The sequence below is a fragment of the Pseudophryne corroboree genome, chromosome 3 (genome assembly GCF_028390025.1).
Source record: "Pseudophryne corroboree isolate aPseCor3 chromosome 3, aPseCor3.hap2, whole genome shotgun sequence".
Taxonomy (NCBI): Eukaryota; Metazoa; Chordata; class Amphibia; order Anura; family Myobatrachidae; genus Pseudophryne; species Pseudophryne corroboree.
Genome location: NC_086446.1, coordinates 571,567,854 through 571,587,138, shown reverse-complemented (window position 1 = coordinate 571,587,138; position 19,285 = coordinate 571,567,854). Strand labels below are relative to the sequence as shown.

Genomic DNA, 19,285 nt, shown 5'->3' with positions numbered 1-19,285 from the left:
GGCTACTAGGGACTTGGAGGATTCCAAGTTGCTGGACGTAGTCAGGGCCCTGAAAATTTATGTTTCCAGGACGGCTGGAGTCAGGAAAACTGATTCGCTGTTTATCCTGTATGCACCCAATAAGCTGGGTGCTCCTGCTTCTAAGCAGACCATTGCTCGCTGGATTTGTAACACTATTCAGCTTGCGCATTCTGCAGTAGGACTATCGCAGCCAAAATCAGTAAAAGCCCACTCCACAAGGAAGGTGGGCTCATCTTGGGCGGCTGCCCGAGGGGTCTCGGCACTGCAACTTTGCCGAGCGGCTACTTGGTCAGGGTCTAACACTTTTGCTAAATTTTACAAATTTGATACCCTGGCTGAGGAGGACCTGGAGTTTGCTCATTCGGTGCTGCAGAGTCATCCGCACTCTCCCGCCCGTTTGGGAGCTTTGGTATAATCCCCATGGTCCTTACGGAGTCCCCAGCATCCACTAGGACGTCAGAGAAAATGAGAATTTACTCACCGGTAATTCTATTTCTCGTAGTCCGTAGTGGATGCTGGGCGCCCATCCCAAGTGCGGATTGTCTGCAATACTTGTAAATAGTTATTGTTCCACAAATCGGGTTGTTATTGCGAGCCATCTGTTCAGAGACTCCGTTGTTATCATACTGTTAACCGGGGTTCATATCACGAGTTGTACGGTGTGATTGGTGTGGCTGGTATGAGTCTTACCCGGGATTCAAAATCCTTCCTTATTGTGTCAGCTCTTCCGGGCACAGTATCTTAACTGAGGTCTGGAGGAGGGTCATAGGGGGAGGAGCCAGTGCACACCAGATAGTCCTGAATCTTTCTTTAATTGTGCCCAGTCTCCTGCGGAGCCGTCTATTCCCCATGGTCCTTACGGAGTCCCCAGCATCCACTACGGACTACGAGAAATAGAATTACCGGTGAGTAAATTCTTATTTTGACTCTCGGTTAGATCAGGGATGCTGCAGCTTACCTAAACAATGCAGCGAGGGATATTGGTCTCTTGGGATCAAGGGCCAGTGCCATGGCAGTCTCGGTCCGGAGAGCACTGTGGATTCATCAATGGAATGCTGATGCCGACTCTAAGAAAGCTATGGAGGCTCTCCCGTATAAAGGTGGTGTCTTGTTTGGTGATGGCCTCGCTGATCTGGTGTCTACGGCTACCGCGGGTAAGTCATCATTTCTTTCTTATGTCCCTGCACAGCAGAAAAAGACGTCTCACTATCAGATGCAGTCCTTTCGGCCCAATAAATACAAAAGAGGAAGAGGGTCGTCCTTCCTTGCCTCTAAAGGTAGAGGAAGGGGGAAAAAGGTTGCCTGCTGTGCCAGGTTCCCAGGAGCAGAAGTCCTCCCCGGCTTCTGCCAAGTCCACCGCATGACGCTGGGGCTCCTCTACGGGAGTCCGTACCGGTGGGGGCACGTCTCCGACTCTTCAGTCAGGTCTGGTTTCACTCGGGCCTAGATCCTTGGGTGTTAGAAATAGTGTCCCAAGGGTACAAACTGGAGTTTCAAGACGTGCCCCCCCACCGATTTTTCAAATCAGCCTTGCCAGTTTCTCTGCCAGAAAGGGAAGTAGTGTGCGCTGCGATACAAAAGCTGTGTCAACAGCGTGTCATTGTCACGGTACCCCCGTCTCAACGGGGAGAAGGGTTTTATTCGAGCCTGTTTGTCGTACCAAAGCCGGATGGCTCGGTCAGACCGATCCTGAACCTAAAATCCCTCAATCTATATATTTGAAAAGTTTCAAGTTCAAGATGGAATCTCTTCGAGCAGTGATCTCCAGTCTGGAAGGGGGGGATTTTATATCTCTCCTGTGGTGGCTTCAAAGTTCTCACCTCCAAGAGGGACGCAGGTTCGGGATCCAGGATTGGGTCCTGGTGACCACGGATGCAAGCCTCCGGGGCTGGGGAGCTGTCACACAGGGAAAAAAATTTCCAGGGAAAAATGGTCAAGCCAGGAAGCTTGTCTGCACATAAACGTTCTGGAATTAAGAGCCATCTACAATGGCCTTCTACAAGCGGAACACCTTCTTCGAGGTCTGCCTGTCCTGATTCAGTCGGACAGCGTAACAGCAGTGGCGTACATAAACCGCCAGGGCGGAACAAAGAGCAGAGCGGCGATGGCGGAGGCCACAAAAGTTCCCCGCTGGGCTGAAAAACATGTAAGCGCTCTGTCAGCGATCTTCCTTCCGGGCATGGACAACTGGGAAGCAGATTTCCTCAGCAGACACGATCTCCATCCAGGAGAGTGGGGTCTTCATCAAGAGGTTTTTGCAGAAGTGACAAGTCGTTGCGGAATTCCTCAAATAGACATGATGGCGTCTCGCCTCAACAAGAAGCTTCAGAGATATTGTTCCAGGTCGAGGGACCCTCAAGCCACTGCAGTGGACGCCCTGGTAACTCCGTGGGTGTTTTCAGTCGGTATATGTGTTCCCTCCACTTCCACTCATTCCAAAAGTGATAAGGATCATAAGAAGAACAAGGGTTCAGGCGATACTCATTGTTCCAGATTGGCCACGGAGGGCCTGGTATCCGGATCTTCAGGAATTACTCATAGGAGATCCCTGGCCTCTTTCTCTGAGAGAGGATCTGTTACTGCAGGGGCCGTGCGTGTTCCAGGACTTACCGCCGTTGCGTTTGACGGCGTAGAGGTTGAACGCCAAATCCTAGCTCGAAAAGGTATTCCCGGGGAAGTCATCCCCACTCTGCTTAAGGCTAGAAAGGAGGTTACGGCAAAGTATTATCACCGTATTTAGAGAAAGTATGTGTCTTGGTGTGAATCCAAGAAGGCTCCTACGGAAGAATTTCAGCTGGGTCGTTTTTTGCAGGCAGGTGTGGATGCAGGCCTAAAATTAGGCTCCATTAATGTGCAGATTTTGGCCTTATCTATTTTCTTTCAAAAAGAATTGGCCGCCCTTCCAGAGGTTCAGACTTTCGTGAAAGGAGTACTGCACATCCAACCTCCGTTTGTGCCACCTGTGGCACCATGGGACCTTCACGTGGTGTTGCAATTTCTTATGTCGCACTGGTTTGAACCTTTGCTAAAGGTTGAGTTGAAATTTCTCACTTGGAAAGTGGTCATGCTTTTGGCCTTGGCGTCCGCAAGGCGGGTGTCGTAATTAGCGGCTTTGTCTCACAAGAGCCCCTATTTGATCTTCCATGTGGATAGAGCGGAATTGAGAACTCGTCAACAATTTCTGCCAAAGGTGGTTTCTTCGTTTCACATAAACCAACCTATGGTGGTGTCTATGGCTACGGAAGCCTTGGCTGATTCAACGTCTCTCGATGTAGTCAGAGCTTTAAAAATTTATGTCACCAGAACGGCTCAGATTAGGAAATCAGAGGCTCTGTTTGTCCTATATGCTCCCAACAAAATTGGGGCTCCTGCTTCCAAGCAGACTATTGCCCGCTGGATCTGTAATACGATTCGGCATGCTCATTCTACTGCTGGATTGCCGTTACCGAAGTCAGTGAAGGCCCATTCTACCTGGAAGGTGGGCTCATCTTGGGCGGCTGCCCGAGGAGTCTCGGCGCTTCAACTTTTCCGAGCAGCTACTTGGTCGGGTTCAAACACTTTTGCTAAGTTCTACAAGTTTGATACCCTGGCTGATGAGGACCTCATGTTTGCTCAATCGGTGCTGCAGAGTCTTCCGCACTCTCCCGCCCGGTCTGGAGCTTTGGTATAAACCCCATGGTCCTTTTGGAGTCCCCAGCATCCTCTAGGACGTAAGAGAAAATAGGATTTTAATATCTACCGGTAAATCCTTTTCTCCTAGTCCGTAGAGGATGCTGGGCGCCCGTCCCTGTGCGGACTGTTTTTGCAGTAGTGTTGATAGTTATTGCTTCTGTTACACAGAGGTTGTGTATCGGTTATGTTCAGCCTGCTGCTGTTTTTGGTTCATGCTGTTAACTGGTATTGCTTAAAAGCCATGTTGTACGGTGTGTTGTGGTGTGAGCTGGTATGTATCTCACCTTTAGTTAACAAAAATCCTTTTCCTCGAAATGTCCGTCTCCCTGGGCACAGTTCCTATAACTGAGGTCTGGAGGAGGGGCATAGAGGGAGGAGCCAGTTCACACCCATTTAAAGTCTTAAAGTGCCCATGTCTCCTGCGGATCCCGTCTATACCCCATGGTCCTTTTGGAGTCCCCAGCATCCTCTACGGACTAGGAGAAAAGGATTTACCGGTAGGTATTAAAATCCTATTTTTTATTTTTTTAATATTAACAACAACGTTTTTTATTAACCGTACTTGGCAGACATTTTACTCAGGGTTGCTGGCACATGCATCTCCGAAAACACTGGCTAAATAATATTGCTGAGAAGTTTTGAGAAATGCCCTTGTGGCCATAGCAACTATAAAGTGGCTGGCGGAAGGCACTCGTTTTTATGTAAGCTACATGAGCAATTAAAAACTGGATGATTATGTGTGGCTATTGCAGGGAGAAGCGACAGCTTTGAGCGGTCCGTGCAGGAGGCAGACTCCGTCTTTGAGCAGTCCCTGCGGCTGGAGCAGAAGGGAGATTACACTACAGCTTTGGCACTGTGTAATGAAGCAATTTGTAAGTAAACCTTAACCAATGATTTCAGTCTGCTTTCAATGCGTACTGTTAAACATGGCATGCTTTACATTTTGTGGCTCAGCTATTGGCTGTGGAAGGTGACCTATGTCTCTTTCAGCAGAATCTGCAAATTTGCTGTTAACTAAAGTAAAAATTTTCATTGCTTTCTTTCTGCTTTTGCTGCTTTACCCGTGTTCCTACCAAAAGAGGCTTTGCAGTGTGGAAATAGCGCTTTTGCTTTCAATTCTATTTCATGTGACATTTGTAACAAAAGCAGCTCTGGCTGTAAGTTGGATCAGGATAGATTTTTATTTACCATTCCTCTGAGTGAAAAGTTGCACATTCTTCAGGTACTTGGTGCTACTGCTGGACTTTGCACCTACAGTACCAGCAGTGCCCCTTAAGCATAGGAACTCCAGACACTTACATCTCAGCATTCGGCAATCTGTGTGACTAGAACAGGCTGGTGACTGATGCCAGAGTGCGTTCATTTAGTTATGGGAGTCGCGTGCCATTGTCCCTGTGAATTTTGGGTTATTGCTCATTGGTATCCTCAAGGGAGGGCTCACTTAGATTCTGTGCACTGATTTACATGCAAGTGTGTGTAACGTTCAGTAATCATTGGCTGGTGGCCACCACTATGTAGAACCTTAGGGTTACCACAAGTCATCTAGGTATTTTGGTGCAGATGTTTTAAGCCTGGAGAAGTGACAAAGCAGTGATAAGTGATAATGCACCAACCAATCAGCTCCTGTCAGTTTACATATTGGAGCTTATTGGTTGGTGCATTATCAACTCCCTGCTTTATCACTTCTTCAGGCTTAATACATCTGCCCCTTTGTTCTGTAGTAATCTGGAAACTCTGGGAGTGATAAACATCCATCAAGATCCATCAACTGGTATTGTTGAATTTTTCTATGAGAAAAGAAATTCCTGTTCACAGTATAATGTGGGATCTAGTATCAGGAGTGGGGCTTTCATAAAGACAACACTACTGTCAGGTAAAACTTGCTCTTTGGAGAGTTCACTATCCAAATGGTATCAAGTCCAGCACCCTAATTATGGTTCATAATATCTGGATTTCAAACTACTGATTCATTATAGCATTTAATTTTTTCAGCCATGACAGTAAAATTATAGTTCTGATGGTATCACAAGGAAAATACTCAATAAAACTCATGTTATGCAGGACTTTAATACTCTGATCATCCATGCCTGGAATGGGACATCGTCTGTGGAGATTTCTGAGCTTAGTAATGACGTTTTTTTAACTTGATAGTATTTAATTGCATTCTTTTACAGACCACCTTAACAGCCAAGGACTGTGGTAGTTCAAAGATGTTCCAATTTCCTGTATGAGTGCTCTACCCAAATGGAACCCATTTACCCCTTCCCCTTGGATTTCCACCATTATCTCTATACCAATGCTTCTTATAGCATTCATTCTTTCTTTACTCCTGCTGCTATAGACGTTAAGTCCTGAGGTGCCTGATTGGATAGTCACAACATCTGTTTAATCAGTGGATGGCATTTTATTCTTCTTGTATACAACTAAAGCTGCCCATACACTAGACCAACTTTCATTCAACTAGTTGGTTGGTTGGAATACAAATTTGGTAATGTATGGGAGCAAATAACGATCAGTCATTTGCTCCCAAACCCCGGAAAACAGACAAGGACTTACATTCACACAGGTTGTTAATCAAACAGATATATACAACTTAACTAAATGACCGTTTTGTGTTTTCCGGAGTAGGGAGTAAATTCCTGGTTGTCATTTCCAGATTTGTACTCCAGCCTGCCAACTAGTTGGATGAAAGTTGTTGTTGCTGTATGGCCAGCTAAAGTTATCAATTTGTATCCGCTTTGCATCAACAGAAAAAGGGTCTCTACAGAGGGAATTCTGACCCACCACACACTCAGACACTTTAGAGCGGTCTGATGCTTTTTTCCTCATCTCGATATTGAGGGTTATTAAAAGTTAAAATCTCACACACATAAGCCAGTTCTTCCCATACCATTAAATGCCATACCAATAAACTCTTGTACAGAAAACTTGCTATTTAGTGTAGTTTGCTTTATTTTACCTGTTGCACATGTTCTTTGTTTTATTGTTCTTTATAATAAAATATAGCATATTTTTGTCAAGTGTGCTATGCTTTTTTAGCTAAACTTATATTCCATTCTACATAACCTTCCAACAGGGGTTATTTCAGCATCAGATAATTGTCTGCCTAGTTTTGAAATGACCCAGGCTGTTTTAAATAATTGCTTTAAAACGCACCTTAACATTATTATTTTTTTACACTTTTACTCAAGTAATTGCAATAGGAAAATGTCTTCAAATGTAGCAGACCATTATCTCAATGATATGGCTCATTTTGAAAGGCATGTATATAACAAGCCTGTTCCTGCTGCCAGTCTGTTTCATAACCATTAAGTTGGTACAACTAACATGTTCAAGATGCATTGCTTACATAAATGTTCATTTTTGATGACTTAAAAAAAGGCATTTCTTTTTGTTTTGTTTTTCCTCTGTATTGCATGTTTCCATGTTATGCTGTTTTCTGCATCCTATTTTTTATTATTTTGGTTTGTGTGCGTGCATTTGTTTCTGCTATGTTTTCTTTTGCATTTTAGCTAAATTCAGACTTGCCATGCATGATGCCAGATCTAGTACACACTGCAGAGCCCTAGCAGATAAGAAGTTGCAAATGTGTTTACGAAAAGCACGGAGTCTCCAGGACCGCATGCTGCTGCCGACAATTCCTCAACCGCTGCCACCAGCTTACCCCTCTCCACAGGGGGGAGCTATAAACCAATCTACAAGGTAGCTGCCATGAAACTTCCTTAACTAGGAATGAACTAGTGAACTGTTGGTCTTAATTTGACTTAGAATACCTTTAAAGTAAAACTATACCCAAAATAAAAGCTGGCTGTATTTTGATCAACTTGTGGTCTTGAATAAATGACACCTTGTTTGATGGGCATGGAAGCGCATTTGCGCTTCATTGTGCTTTGAAGAAAGCAGCTAGCTTTGCCTTCTGACCTCCATGATTATTCAGAACAAGTGTTCAGGGGGATACATGAACAAATGTACAAGAGACATATTTCTTTAATTTAGTCCCCCTCTCCAAAGTTGCTCAGATTGCCTTGCAGAGGAAGCCACAGCCAAGATATCAAACATTTGGAAGTCTGTCTAACTATGGGGCAGTGATAAGTGCAAGGTGATTGTGCACCAGCCAATCAGCTCCTAACTGTCATTTTTCAAATCCATAATGATTGGCTGGAGCAATATCACCTTGCGCTTATCACTGCTTTATCCCTTCTCCAGGTTAATACATCTGCCTATGTACTGTATTTCCACAAACAATGCATGCAGATGTCCATGTGTCCAGCACCTTTACAGACTGCTGATCATTCAATACCCTCCTGGTCAGTGTACACCCAGAATCTTTTATTTTAGAGAAATTATAGTTTTCCTTTAAGTGGAACATTTGAGCAGGTGATAAAAATTAGGAAAAGGCTAGAACTGTACATATACATTAAGCCTCTTTTTAGCACTGTAAGTTACCTTTACAGGAATAGCGAAACAAATCCACCAATCAAGAAATTGCCAATTTATGACTGAAGGAGACTCTCAGCCTTCCAAGCTAATACAGTAGAGACGTTCTTCTGCATTAATTTCATGCCGCTTGGTTGTATCATTGTTTCTTGCATTTTGCTGCACTTGTACAGTAGGTGCTTACCTAAAATTCGCCTCTGTGATGCTCTGTCCTATTGCTTTTTAATCTTTTGGTAACTTTATTAGCAATTGACAAATATTCCTGATTATGACATGCATACATTTTGTAGTTCTTTTTCCTTCTTTTGCCAAGTAAAAGAAGTTTGTGCACTTGGGACAATACCAGTGGATTCCATCAAGTGAAAATAATGTGGTCTTTTTTTTACATTTTTATTCCTTACATCACGCTTTATAGGCAAGATATCGGAATTCTATATCTGGCATCAATGGCAGTGGCCTTTGTTTTACTGAGTTTGAAGACCTACAATTTGTATTTTCTTCATAATTAGGCATACTTTCCCTTTAAAATATCTACTTTGAAAATAATATGCCCAAATGTAACATATCATTGCAGTGACCAGACTATCTCGGACAAAGTTCCAATGAACCGTCAGGTAATGCCGGAGACTACCACAAAGGAGGACTTCGCATCCACTCCATTAACTCACCCGTTCGCTTCTAGCCATGAGTTGCTTCCATCATCCGCTGAGTCTTCCAGCTTGTCAGCTTCTGAGCATAGCCCATGTAGCAAAACATTTTCACACTACCGTGCTCCTACAGATCCCGATTCCCCAGACAGTGCCTCAACATCGGCACATAGCACAGTTGATAAAACGGTAAGAGTGGATGATTATAGCCAAGATCTACAAAACAAAAGGCTAAAGAGCGAGAGGAATAGTGATGGAAGTCCTGAAAACGGTATGGTGGCTGAGGAACACCAAGCTAAAGATGGTCCCCTAACTCTACGGAAGATGAAGCTCAATGGTATTAAATCTGGTTCTTTGCCATCATTACTATTCCCCTGGGCACGTCGAACACAAGCTCCGTCTCCAGACAGAAGCAACCCACCGAGTCATTGTAACAAATCTGTCAGTACAGAAATTCATACAAGTGAAGACCAGGTTGGTTCATGCTTTGTTGCACCAGTTTCTCCAGCTGGCACAAAAGTTTTTAACCTTCAACCAGGCAATGTGTCCTCAAGAACAAACAGCGAGGCAACTTTGTTAGATAAACAGTGTGAGTCGAATATCACCGAGATCAGCAAATCAGAAGCACCAAAAAGCAAGGGGCTAGTGCGCTCTCTGGCACAGCAATTCCAAAGGCTACAGGGGGGCTCACCAAAGAGAAGCAGTTTTGGTGTGAATTTTACTGGAATAGACAGTGCTGAGCAGAAGTCTTCACCAATACAGAATTCTTTAAATATTTTGGATACAGAGTCCAGTCCGCAGCCTCTTGTCACTCAAGAGAATAAATCAGTTAGCACAGATCAAGCAAGTACTTCTCCAGACTCGGAGGATGGGTCTTGTACTATAAATGGGTCCAGTATGCACTATCTCAACAACCAAAACATGGTGTCAGTTAAGGAAGTGTTACCAGGAGATATTGATGACAATGCTAATTGCAAAAAGTTGTACTACAAAGCAGAGAAGAAGGTGAAATTTGGAAGCACAGTTCATTTGCCTGCCTCTGCACCCACGAACCAGTGGGTTGATAGTGTCAGCAGATATTATAATAACTCCAATGTGGATGATACGAATGTGGAACACCATGCTCGTCAAAGTTTCTCACCCAATCGAAAGCCTGTAAGGTACGGTTTATCAAAGAGCTCCCTTGATTTACGTCAGGATTGGAAGCAGGATTCAGAGCAAGACGGTACAGATTTGGATGCCTTGTATAATACTAGCCTGCAGTCATGTCCAGGCAACAGGAATGTGCAGTGGAGATCTGAGATTGCCAGACAGACATTTGGAAAACCAGGTAAGCGCCTGTACTCCTATTTATCATATACAATATCACATGGTGGTGTGGGCTGAATAGCACAAAGGGTCTCATTTATAGTCAGGAGCATGTCCATTAAAGAATGCATTATGCACCTGGATAAACCTTATTAAGTGTTGCAAGGGGTGTAAATGCAATATATTATATTTTTTTTTGTATATAGCAGTGATTTGTGATTTTATGGGTCTATGTCCTAATCCTTGGAGAGTGTTAAAGTGGAGCGAGATAAAGTACCAGCCAATCAGCTCCTAACTGCCATGTTACAGATTGTGTTTGAAAAATGACATAATCTGGTTTGTTGGTTCTTCATCTCCGTTCACTTTGTCTCTCCAAGGCTTAGTACTTAGACCCCTTTCGGTTGGTTTATGTTTATAACTCAACACACGTTCAATTTGTGATTGCTACTCACATTTCATCTGGGCCTAACATGCAGTGCTACGTTTTGATTATTATTCAGATTGTGCTGTAAATCTGCTGAATCGTGATTGCTTTGCTGTACTCTCCTTTTTCATCAGTCTCATCAGTTTTGGACAACACATCAGCAAGAAAGATTCAGTATGCCGTTGGCCGAGGTCTTTCAAGGACTCCAACAGCCGAGCTAGAGCGTAGTCTCTGTGGAAGTACACATTCACCTGTGTCTAAGGTAATGTGGGTTTGGTAACTGGGTGGGTGAAGGTAAGTCTGTAATCTGGCTCATGCTTCTAAAAATGATCAGGCTGATGTGACCTGGTTGTGACGGGCAGTAGCCTCTGAAAGAGCAGGCCAGGCATAACGTGTTATTGGACACCACTTGGTGTGTGGTCAGAGATGACCTCTGTTAGCATACGTTTGCAAGGTCACCTTCCAACTGCACTTGCAGGCCAAGTGACGCTAGAATTGTTCTAGCTGTTTTTCCTGTGCACCTAATGACTGGATCTCGTCCTGTTTGGCCTACATTTGTGATAAAACGAGACACTGTTGCATGTGGAATTTTGTCTAGACTGTGTGGTGTCTGCATAGTAGTTTATTAAAAGTAAACTCACAGTGGGTGACCTTCCAGGTATTGTTGTACTGAATGTCCCATTATGCTTGGTGGCTTGCATGAGAATTGGAAGATGTACTTCAGTGACAACGATGGTGATGCAGACCATTGTTTTGTATCTGTATACAGAAAGCCCATGGCTGAATCATTTCATATTCTCTCTTCTGTATTTTGCTTGTTTAACATAATCGTAACAGAACTGTTTTGCTTATGCTTTGCATTCAGCACTAATCTTCACCCCATGATGGGCTGCTTTGCTGTAGGGTAATTTGGCTTATTTGATATCAAGTGGTTAAAAGATCTCCATATAAATTAATTTTTACTCACAATCCCACCCTTTAAGTTTATTGCCTGGACAATACATTGGGCTGAAGCATTATTGTTGCTGGAATCCTGTATTGCAGATCCAGGAAATTTGTAATCGAGGGTTTGTGGGGAAAAATTAACTGGAGTTGTTTTTTAACTTCATATTTTTGCTGCAAACAAGTTGTCTCTCCAAAAGGATTTCAACATTAAACTTGTGTCCTGGCCAAATTAACTTCTAGCAAATCTAGCCTATGACATCCCAACAGGTTGGAAATTGTTCATGCTTTAAAAGACAAAACCTATGAGTTAGGTGGCACAATAAAAAAGAAGAAGAAAAAAAAGTGGCATATTTAATTGGTGCTGTATGCTGCAAGCATTTCTGCCACTTGCCAAATTCTGTGTGCGCCTGCAGGTCGCTCATGGCAGGGACCAAAGCAGGGAACCAGAGGACGACGAGCTGTACAGTGCAGAGAATTTTCGGCGGCTGGCACGGAGCCTCAGTGGGACTGTCATCTCTAGCAGAGGAGAGACCCTGGTCTCTTCTCACAGTTTTGTAAGTAGTAACTGAAATGCATTACAACTTGAGATCAGACAAATGTTAGCCAGCTTTGCATAAACAACTTCCAATTTAAACCTTCATGCTTTTTAAGACCATGGGAGGTTCTAGTGGTGCTACTAACTGCTTTGCTCATCCTGCTAGCGGTCAGGGTCGTATATATAATAAAGACTTTGGGTATATGTAATGGGGGTCTGAGTTTACCGGAGGACATACAGTACTCGGCCAACATCCCGCACCTCCGGCAAACTTAGACCCTAATACATATACCCCAAGGCTTAATTTAGTAGTATCTCAATGGGGTTCTATTTAGGAGGTGCATTATCAACAAAATCATTCTGCAAGCCATCATTTCACTACATTTTCTGTTACTATCGTTACTGTAAGAGGCGTGTGCGGTAACATTTGGTGTTCAAACTGAAATGAGCAACTACAAAAAGTCAGAGCTTTAGTTTCTGGGACAAATATTACCTGTGCATACATTCTTTGTAAATAATGACCAAGTAGCTGTTTCTTCCTGTCAGAACTGCATTTCCTCTGGGTGCTTATTTAATCTGGGTCTAATCATTTATCCTAAATATAATTAATGTAAAAAGTATTTTCTTCTCTTGTAAAACCGCATGACCTTTGGTCTGTATTGTTCAGCTACAGTGGGTTTTGTGTGTAGTGTGTGTTTAGCCACGTATTATCCTCGTTTGTTATGCAAAAAAAATTGGTTTTTGATGATATTTTATCCTGTTTCACGTTAACCATCTTGTTTATGGGTGTATTTTTTTGTTTTGCTTTCTGTTTCATTTTGTTAAAAGGAGGCATCCAATGAGAGGAAACCGCTTGTGGACAGCAGTCATCGCTCTCACAGCTCCTCCTCCTACCCTTATACCCACAATCCTTCTGTCTTATCCTATGAACCCCAGCACTACCCAACCCAGATGCAGCACCCATCTCATGAGGTACTGGCGCCCAGCATGGTGGGTGAGGCACACAGGCCACCAGGTAATTGCACACAACCCTCCTGCATGCGTGTGTTGTTTTTATTTTATTTTTTTTAGTCTGTGATTATCTTCATATACAGTAGTGTTATCATTCGCTTTACCCATTATGCCCGTTGTGCTGTCTTTTATATGGCCTGTAGAGTAGCTTGGTCTTTCTGATTTTCTACACTATCTTTTATGCTGGAAGTGCTGAATGACCTAATGTAGTGTTCGATTTGTAGGCCTCACAATTAAAAGATAAGGTCTGTTATTAAAAATATGTAATGTGTGATCTGTTCTGTTGCATGCATGTACAACAGAGTTTCATTTAGGCGTTACTGTAAAATAAAAATACAAATTTTCTCTTGGTAAAATCGTCCCCTAATCTGAACATGTTTATCCCACCATATGCATTAGTACCCTTCTACCTATAGTTGTTTTTGTTGTTTCAATTTTAAATCTACTTTTGAGTTCTATGTGACATATTAAAGATCATCTTGAATATATATACAAATGTGTCCTACATCTGGCCTCAATATGCCTTGCAGTGGCAGATGCCTGTCGCGAGTGACAACTCTGCTAGCGACAGGTTGTTTTTTTTGGCAGAAAATGCGTATAAGACTCAATGTGATGCTGCTAGGACGCACAAGGAGATTCATATGAGACACAACACTTGTACATCATGTGTCTGTATGTATACAGAGCACAGCAGAACTTGGTATGGACGAAAACCACTGCCGCTGCATCATAGCAGTCTATATGCAAATTCAGAGTTGTACACAGATACATAAGTGTTGCATATCAAATTACTCGGCACAGTCTCCTGGTCTGAGTCAATCTGCACTGTCTCCTGGTACATCCTAGTCACATTGCATTGCATCTAAGATGCATTTTCGACAAAAAAGGATGCAAAAAAAGCAACTGACTATCAAGTTCTCACGGGACCTGGCGTGCCAAGAGGTGCTGTTTAGGGTGACTGCCGCAGATATGAGGACACATCAGTAGGGCATTCCTTGGGGTAAACACATATATCACAGATTGAGGATCTAGTAGCAGGGTCACTGAGCATGAACTTCTTATCCCAGCCTCACCTTCCTGGTTCCTCCTCCTCCTCCCATTGCTTACCCTCCGCTTCTTCCTACGGCCTACTCCTTCTTTAGTGATCACTGGTCTACAAAAATAAACTTTTTTCTTTGACAAGAGTTAACTAAACTGAATCTAAATGTATTTTTTACGCTGAATTCGAATATGCATTTCGATTTTTTTCTATCAGGCAGGTTCTTTTTTGTGACATACATTTAACGTTTTATTAAATTTGTTGTAACGTAAGTCTAAATGATAAATATACACCTCATTCTGGCTGACCTAAAAAGTTGTAGATGATGATTTTTGGGCATATTTTGCCTTTGGGTTGTCTCTCTTCACGGTCCAGCAATAGTCATCCAGCATGCTGGAACTCCATTTGCCTTGGTACCTCTTTTCCATCGTAGAAAAGCTGATCATGCTCATCACTGTGTTGCAGGGAAAGGCTATTCAACTAAATAGCTTTTTTCCCGAACCGAAAAATCGGGATTCACGCGCAGAAACCCACTGATTCTGCAAAAACTGCAGAATCAAATTTTATTTTTTTCTGCGCACACCCCTGTTTTGTATTCTTTATGCAGACTTTTGAGCTGTGAGGTTCAGTCCATCCGTGGGGACTCGCGCAGGGTAGTCATTAATTGAATACCTGCGATGCAGCAGTTAGCCCCAAGAAGCGAAGTTTTAAAGACATGTTGCATCCCATAGCTTTGTATGAATTCACTAGATCACTCACTATATCACCATAGTTTTCTGCTTCAGGACAACCAGGATGCTTTTTCCAGTGGGTTTGAACAGTTCCTGAAAATTGTCATCATCCATTACTGATCTTATTTGTGGCCGTATCAAAAAACCCTACTTTTAGTTTTGTATAATTTACTTTTGGAAATGTAGATTTCAAATGCATAAAAGGAGTTTGATAAAAACTTGTTTCATCAGTCCTAATTTAATATGCAATGGAGGTAAACACACTTTTTCAGGATCCACTAAAGGTATTAAACACATTTTTCTGCCTGGGAATAGGAAGTTCACATTTAGGACATTTGTTTTCTAAGATTCGACCTATTCAATCAAACTGACGTTTATCCGACAAGTCAGAAATTCCGACTTGTCGGAAAACATGTGGATCGGCGGATTAGCTGCGGATCTACATGTTTTGTCTGATTCGCAGCCAAATCGGACAGGTTTTAGCCCCGTTTCCGACAATGTCAATCCGACTTTAAAAAAAAGTCAGTTTGGCATTGTCGGGAACGGCCAAAACCTGTCTGATTTGGCCGCAAAATGAATACTGAAATGTCGGATCCTTTCCGTCGGAAAGGATCCGACATCAATTGAATAGACCCCTGAATATGAAAAAAGAAAAGTAACTGTCAAAAACACAATATGCCTGATGGACAAATTCTTATCACATATTTGAATTCAGGGTTTAAAACTGCACTAGAGTCACTATTCAGTTTTCCAGTGGAAAAAAAAATCATGTTGACCAGTGTTGCCAGGCATTTCTCCAGCATCACCTACAGTCCTACACTATTATGGGGAGATTCAAATGTTTGAAAAGTCAGTTGGCAGTCTATTTTTTCCTAATTCAAATGTTTGAAAAGTCAGTTGGGAGTCTATTTTTTCCTAATTCAAATGTTTGAAAAGTCAGTTGGGAGTCTATTTTTTCCTAATTCAAATGTTTGAAAAGTCAGTTGGGAGTCTTTTTTTCCTATCTAATAGATAGGAAAAAACAGACACCCAACCGACTTTTCAAACATTTGAATCTCCCCCTATTAATGTTAAGGTAACGTCAGAAGATCCACTCAGTCCATCAAGATTGCCTCTTGTCTGTGTGCCCACGTCATTTGTGCTGTTCACAGGAGAGCATCTTAATACCAAGTCTCAATACATGTATAGCAAATCAAATCCAGCTTTCTTGGCTGACCAGTGACCGTTTCTTTATACCTGTCCCCCAATCTAGACCCACCCCCACTTCCCCGTTTGGTGCCACTAGATACTATAAAATTCTACTTCTGTAACTATGTTGAAAAGAAGACCTGTACCATGTAGCATTGTAATTTAGTGTGAATCAGATTTCTTATAAGAGGTTATTATTGGAACTAGATTTGTTCTGTTTTCACTAAAAAATCCTTCACTTCAAAATATGCGGAGCAAGTAAATTATTATTTATTTATTTTTAAACAATATTGAGCAAACACAGAGAGAGACCTTTTTTTTTTTTTTTTTAAAGCACACTGAAAACCCCCCAGAAAATACAAACTATAGATTGGTTCTGATTTCATGTTATTGTTAACTATGTAAAAATAAGTTCATACTGGTAGCTTTACCAAGGCAACCCCAAACCTGCGAAATACACTCAGCCGCCAAATTATGAGTTATTCCTTTACACCTCCTCATTGCTGCAAATATCAAATTAACCAATCATGTGGCAGCAACTCAGTGCATAAAAGCATGCAGACATGGTGAAGAGGTGTAATTGTTGTTGAGACCAAATAGGGTAGAAATGTAATATGCTGTAAGTAACTTTGACCATAGGATGATTGTTGGTGCCAGATGGGTTGGTTTAATAATCTTGGGAACTGCTGATATCCTAGGACTTTACCACACCTCTTAGGTTTTCAGAGAGTGGTACACAAAACAATCATCCTGCTTGGTCCACCTTCATCTATCTTTTAATGTAACGATGAGGGCAGTGATACAGGCTTCATGGTTACATGTAGTATATTTTATTACCATTTACTGATACATTTGTAAAGTATGTAAATAAAATGCAATTATATATAAAAATAAATAAATTAAAAAAAGGCGAGTTGGATGATTGCTGATTAATTTAGTGTTTAAAGAAGCAAACTATAGTTTTGAAGTGCTAACCTGAAACTACTCTTCCTTATCCTAATATTCAGACATGTCTAACATCAGAGTGTAGTTGATTTCATCATTCTTTGGCTGATGCCCAAAAGTAAATTATTTGCTAAGAAAAGTGGCAAAGCCTTGTTATCTGTTATGGAGGTCTTGTATAGTGAATAATTTCTGTGTATTGGGCTCCTTTTATAGATTTTAAATAGTTTTTACTTTTAGGTGTTTAAAATTGAGGTGTGTTTTTACTATTGCTTTTATTTTTTTTTATTTTTATTTTTTTTAGGAGACCCAAATGTCCAAAAGTTTTTGGCTTTGCCTGACAGGAGTGAAAGTGTCCGAGGTAGCGAATTCTCAGATGTGGCACTGAGCTATGCAAGTCTCCCAAGAACACCTAAGATCCATTCCAACGTATACTCTACTACACTGCAAAGGTCTCCGGGTCACACGTGGCAACAACCAGGAGCTGCAGAACAAAGTAGTCTGAGCTACCACCAGCGGTCCGGTCGCACAGTGCAGACAAATGTACCTGACCAAAACATGGTCAATTCTAGCTTCTTGGGCTCATCTGCCAGAAGACTGCCCAATGGAATCTTTCAGCAGACATCAGGCTATGGAGGTTATGATTCCCCAGCAATGAACCGCAGGCCACCACCTCCTCTACCAACTTCAGAGTACTGTACCTTAAGAATGCCACGTAGTACTTCCATGGGTAAAGGAGACACATGGGGAAACGTTTTTGCTCCACAGCCAAGGATTCAGGGTCCAAAGAGAGTAGACATGCCACCAGAGCAAGACTGGAGACATAATAGTTTTGCCCCGCAAATGGGTGGTTGGAGGCAGCCTCCACCATACTCCCCACATCGGACACTTTCATCTGCCTCTGACATCTATGGTACAGCCAGCTGGAGGGGTACTTCTGCCATGCCTAGAAATGGGAGGTAAATTTATTTTTATAGCCACCCAGGAAACCTATGAAAAGGTTTTTGCGAAACCTGCCAGATTTGCATTTTACACCTTTTGATCCAAGCCCTGTAACACAAAGAATATTTGTTTGTAGAGTGATCGCCAGTGTTGTCTTAACACCTTCAAGCCTGTGGAAAGTCCCTTTGTGCTAGATTTGTGAGCAAGATTTAGAATTCAAATTATTATTTACCATTGCCCAACTGGTGCAGGAAGGCTTTACAGCAAACTAACATCAGAACTAGCAGATCATTTTCCCGAAGTGTGCGCTCAGCCAGCTCACTGCTCCTTCAGGTGTGTGAATTTCTGACAAACCATTCTTCCACTCAACACACAGTGACAACAATTGAAGATTTTCTACTTTGTCAGTATGGTGCTCATCCAGCAATAATCTGCTTATTAGAGAGTTAATGTGTACAGGGTGTTCATCAAATACTCTATAAAGGAGAAATCAAGTACACACAACTCTAGGTTTGTTTTTTTGTAAACCATTACCTTTGCTCTTTCAGACCCTGCTTCAGTTAGCAATAGTTATATATTGCAGTGGTGATAATTAGAGTAAAAATATAACTGTTTGCAGATTTGTGTAGATTCCCTTTTGGTGTCTATGCGACCAAAGGACAATATCTGTTTCCGTTACCCACACACTGCAATCCAACAGGGTGTACAGTATTTTCTGTCCTCCTTCGACTGTACCTTAATAGCTTTTCCTGCCAGAAGAGACCAGGAATTCCCACCGGCAGTGAGGTGTCTATTCTTATGCAGACCATGCACTTGCGGATCTCGTTACAATAAACCAGCGTACAGTCAAGGGACTTAAAAGTGTTAGTTAAAAAAACAAACTCCGCATTAACCGTGCAGTTAGTTAAGCACAAATCTTGACTACTGTAAGGAGGGTGGGAGAGGAGGGGGTGGCAGTGCCACAGGTGTTTAAGATTAGGCTTGCCCACTCCTTTGTTCTTACCTCCAGTAATTGTAGCAAGCTTATAACGGATGACTGTTACCTCTGCATGCTTAAACCCACTGACGTTAACAGCTTAGAGTAAAAATTAAATATTTTAGTGTCAAAACATTTGCTTTTGTAAGTATTTTTCAAATAAATATATAAAATAGTTCTATTAAACCGCATCTGCACTGTTTTTTATTGTTTCTATAGCTTGGGAAATATATAAAGTACTTGTGTGTTTTTGTTTTTTTCCCTCTGAAAATATGGACCCTGTAAAATATTAAATGATTTATTATTAAGACTAAAGAAATGTGTGTGTGGTAAATGGCTGTGTTTACTTTTATTCCCATATCACACTTGCATCATTTTTTCCTCTATCGCCTTTTAGAACTGTGCTAGGAATGGCCTTGCTAGATTAGAATTATACAGTGGTATACAAAAGTTTGAGAAGCTTCTAC

At 42.0% G+C, this 19,285-nt stretch overlaps 1 protein-coding gene across 5 annotated transcripts in view; it reads left to right on the top strand.

The window, feature by feature from the left end:
• The window catches only part of USP54 (ubiquitin specific peptidase 54), a 282,921-nt gene extending 263,917 nt beyond the window's left edge, over positions 1-19,004 (top strand). For 3 of the 5 annotated variants that reach the window (XM_063961329.1, XM_063961326.1, XM_063961327.1), the window contains 7 exons: positions 4,446-4,565; positions 7,206-7,395; positions 8,705-10,107; positions 10,644-10,771; positions 11,868-12,008; positions 12,818-13,004; positions 17,205-19,004. In XM_063961329.1, coding sequence (XP_063817399.1) covers positions 4,446-4,565; positions 7,206-7,395; positions 8,705-10,107; positions 10,644-10,771; positions 11,868-12,008; positions 12,818-13,004; positions 17,205-17,863 — 2,828 coding nt within the window. In that variant the 3' untranslated portion in view covers positions 17,864-19,004. Of the gene's footprint in view, positions 1-4,445; positions 4,566-7,205; positions 7,396-8,704; positions 10,108-10,643; positions 10,772-11,867; positions 12,009-12,817; positions 13,005-17,204 lie in introns of those variants that run through there. The other 2 variants (XM_063961328.1, XM_063961330.1) reach the window with 2 other exon arrangements.
• Positions 19,005-19,285: the final 281 nt, after the last annotated feature.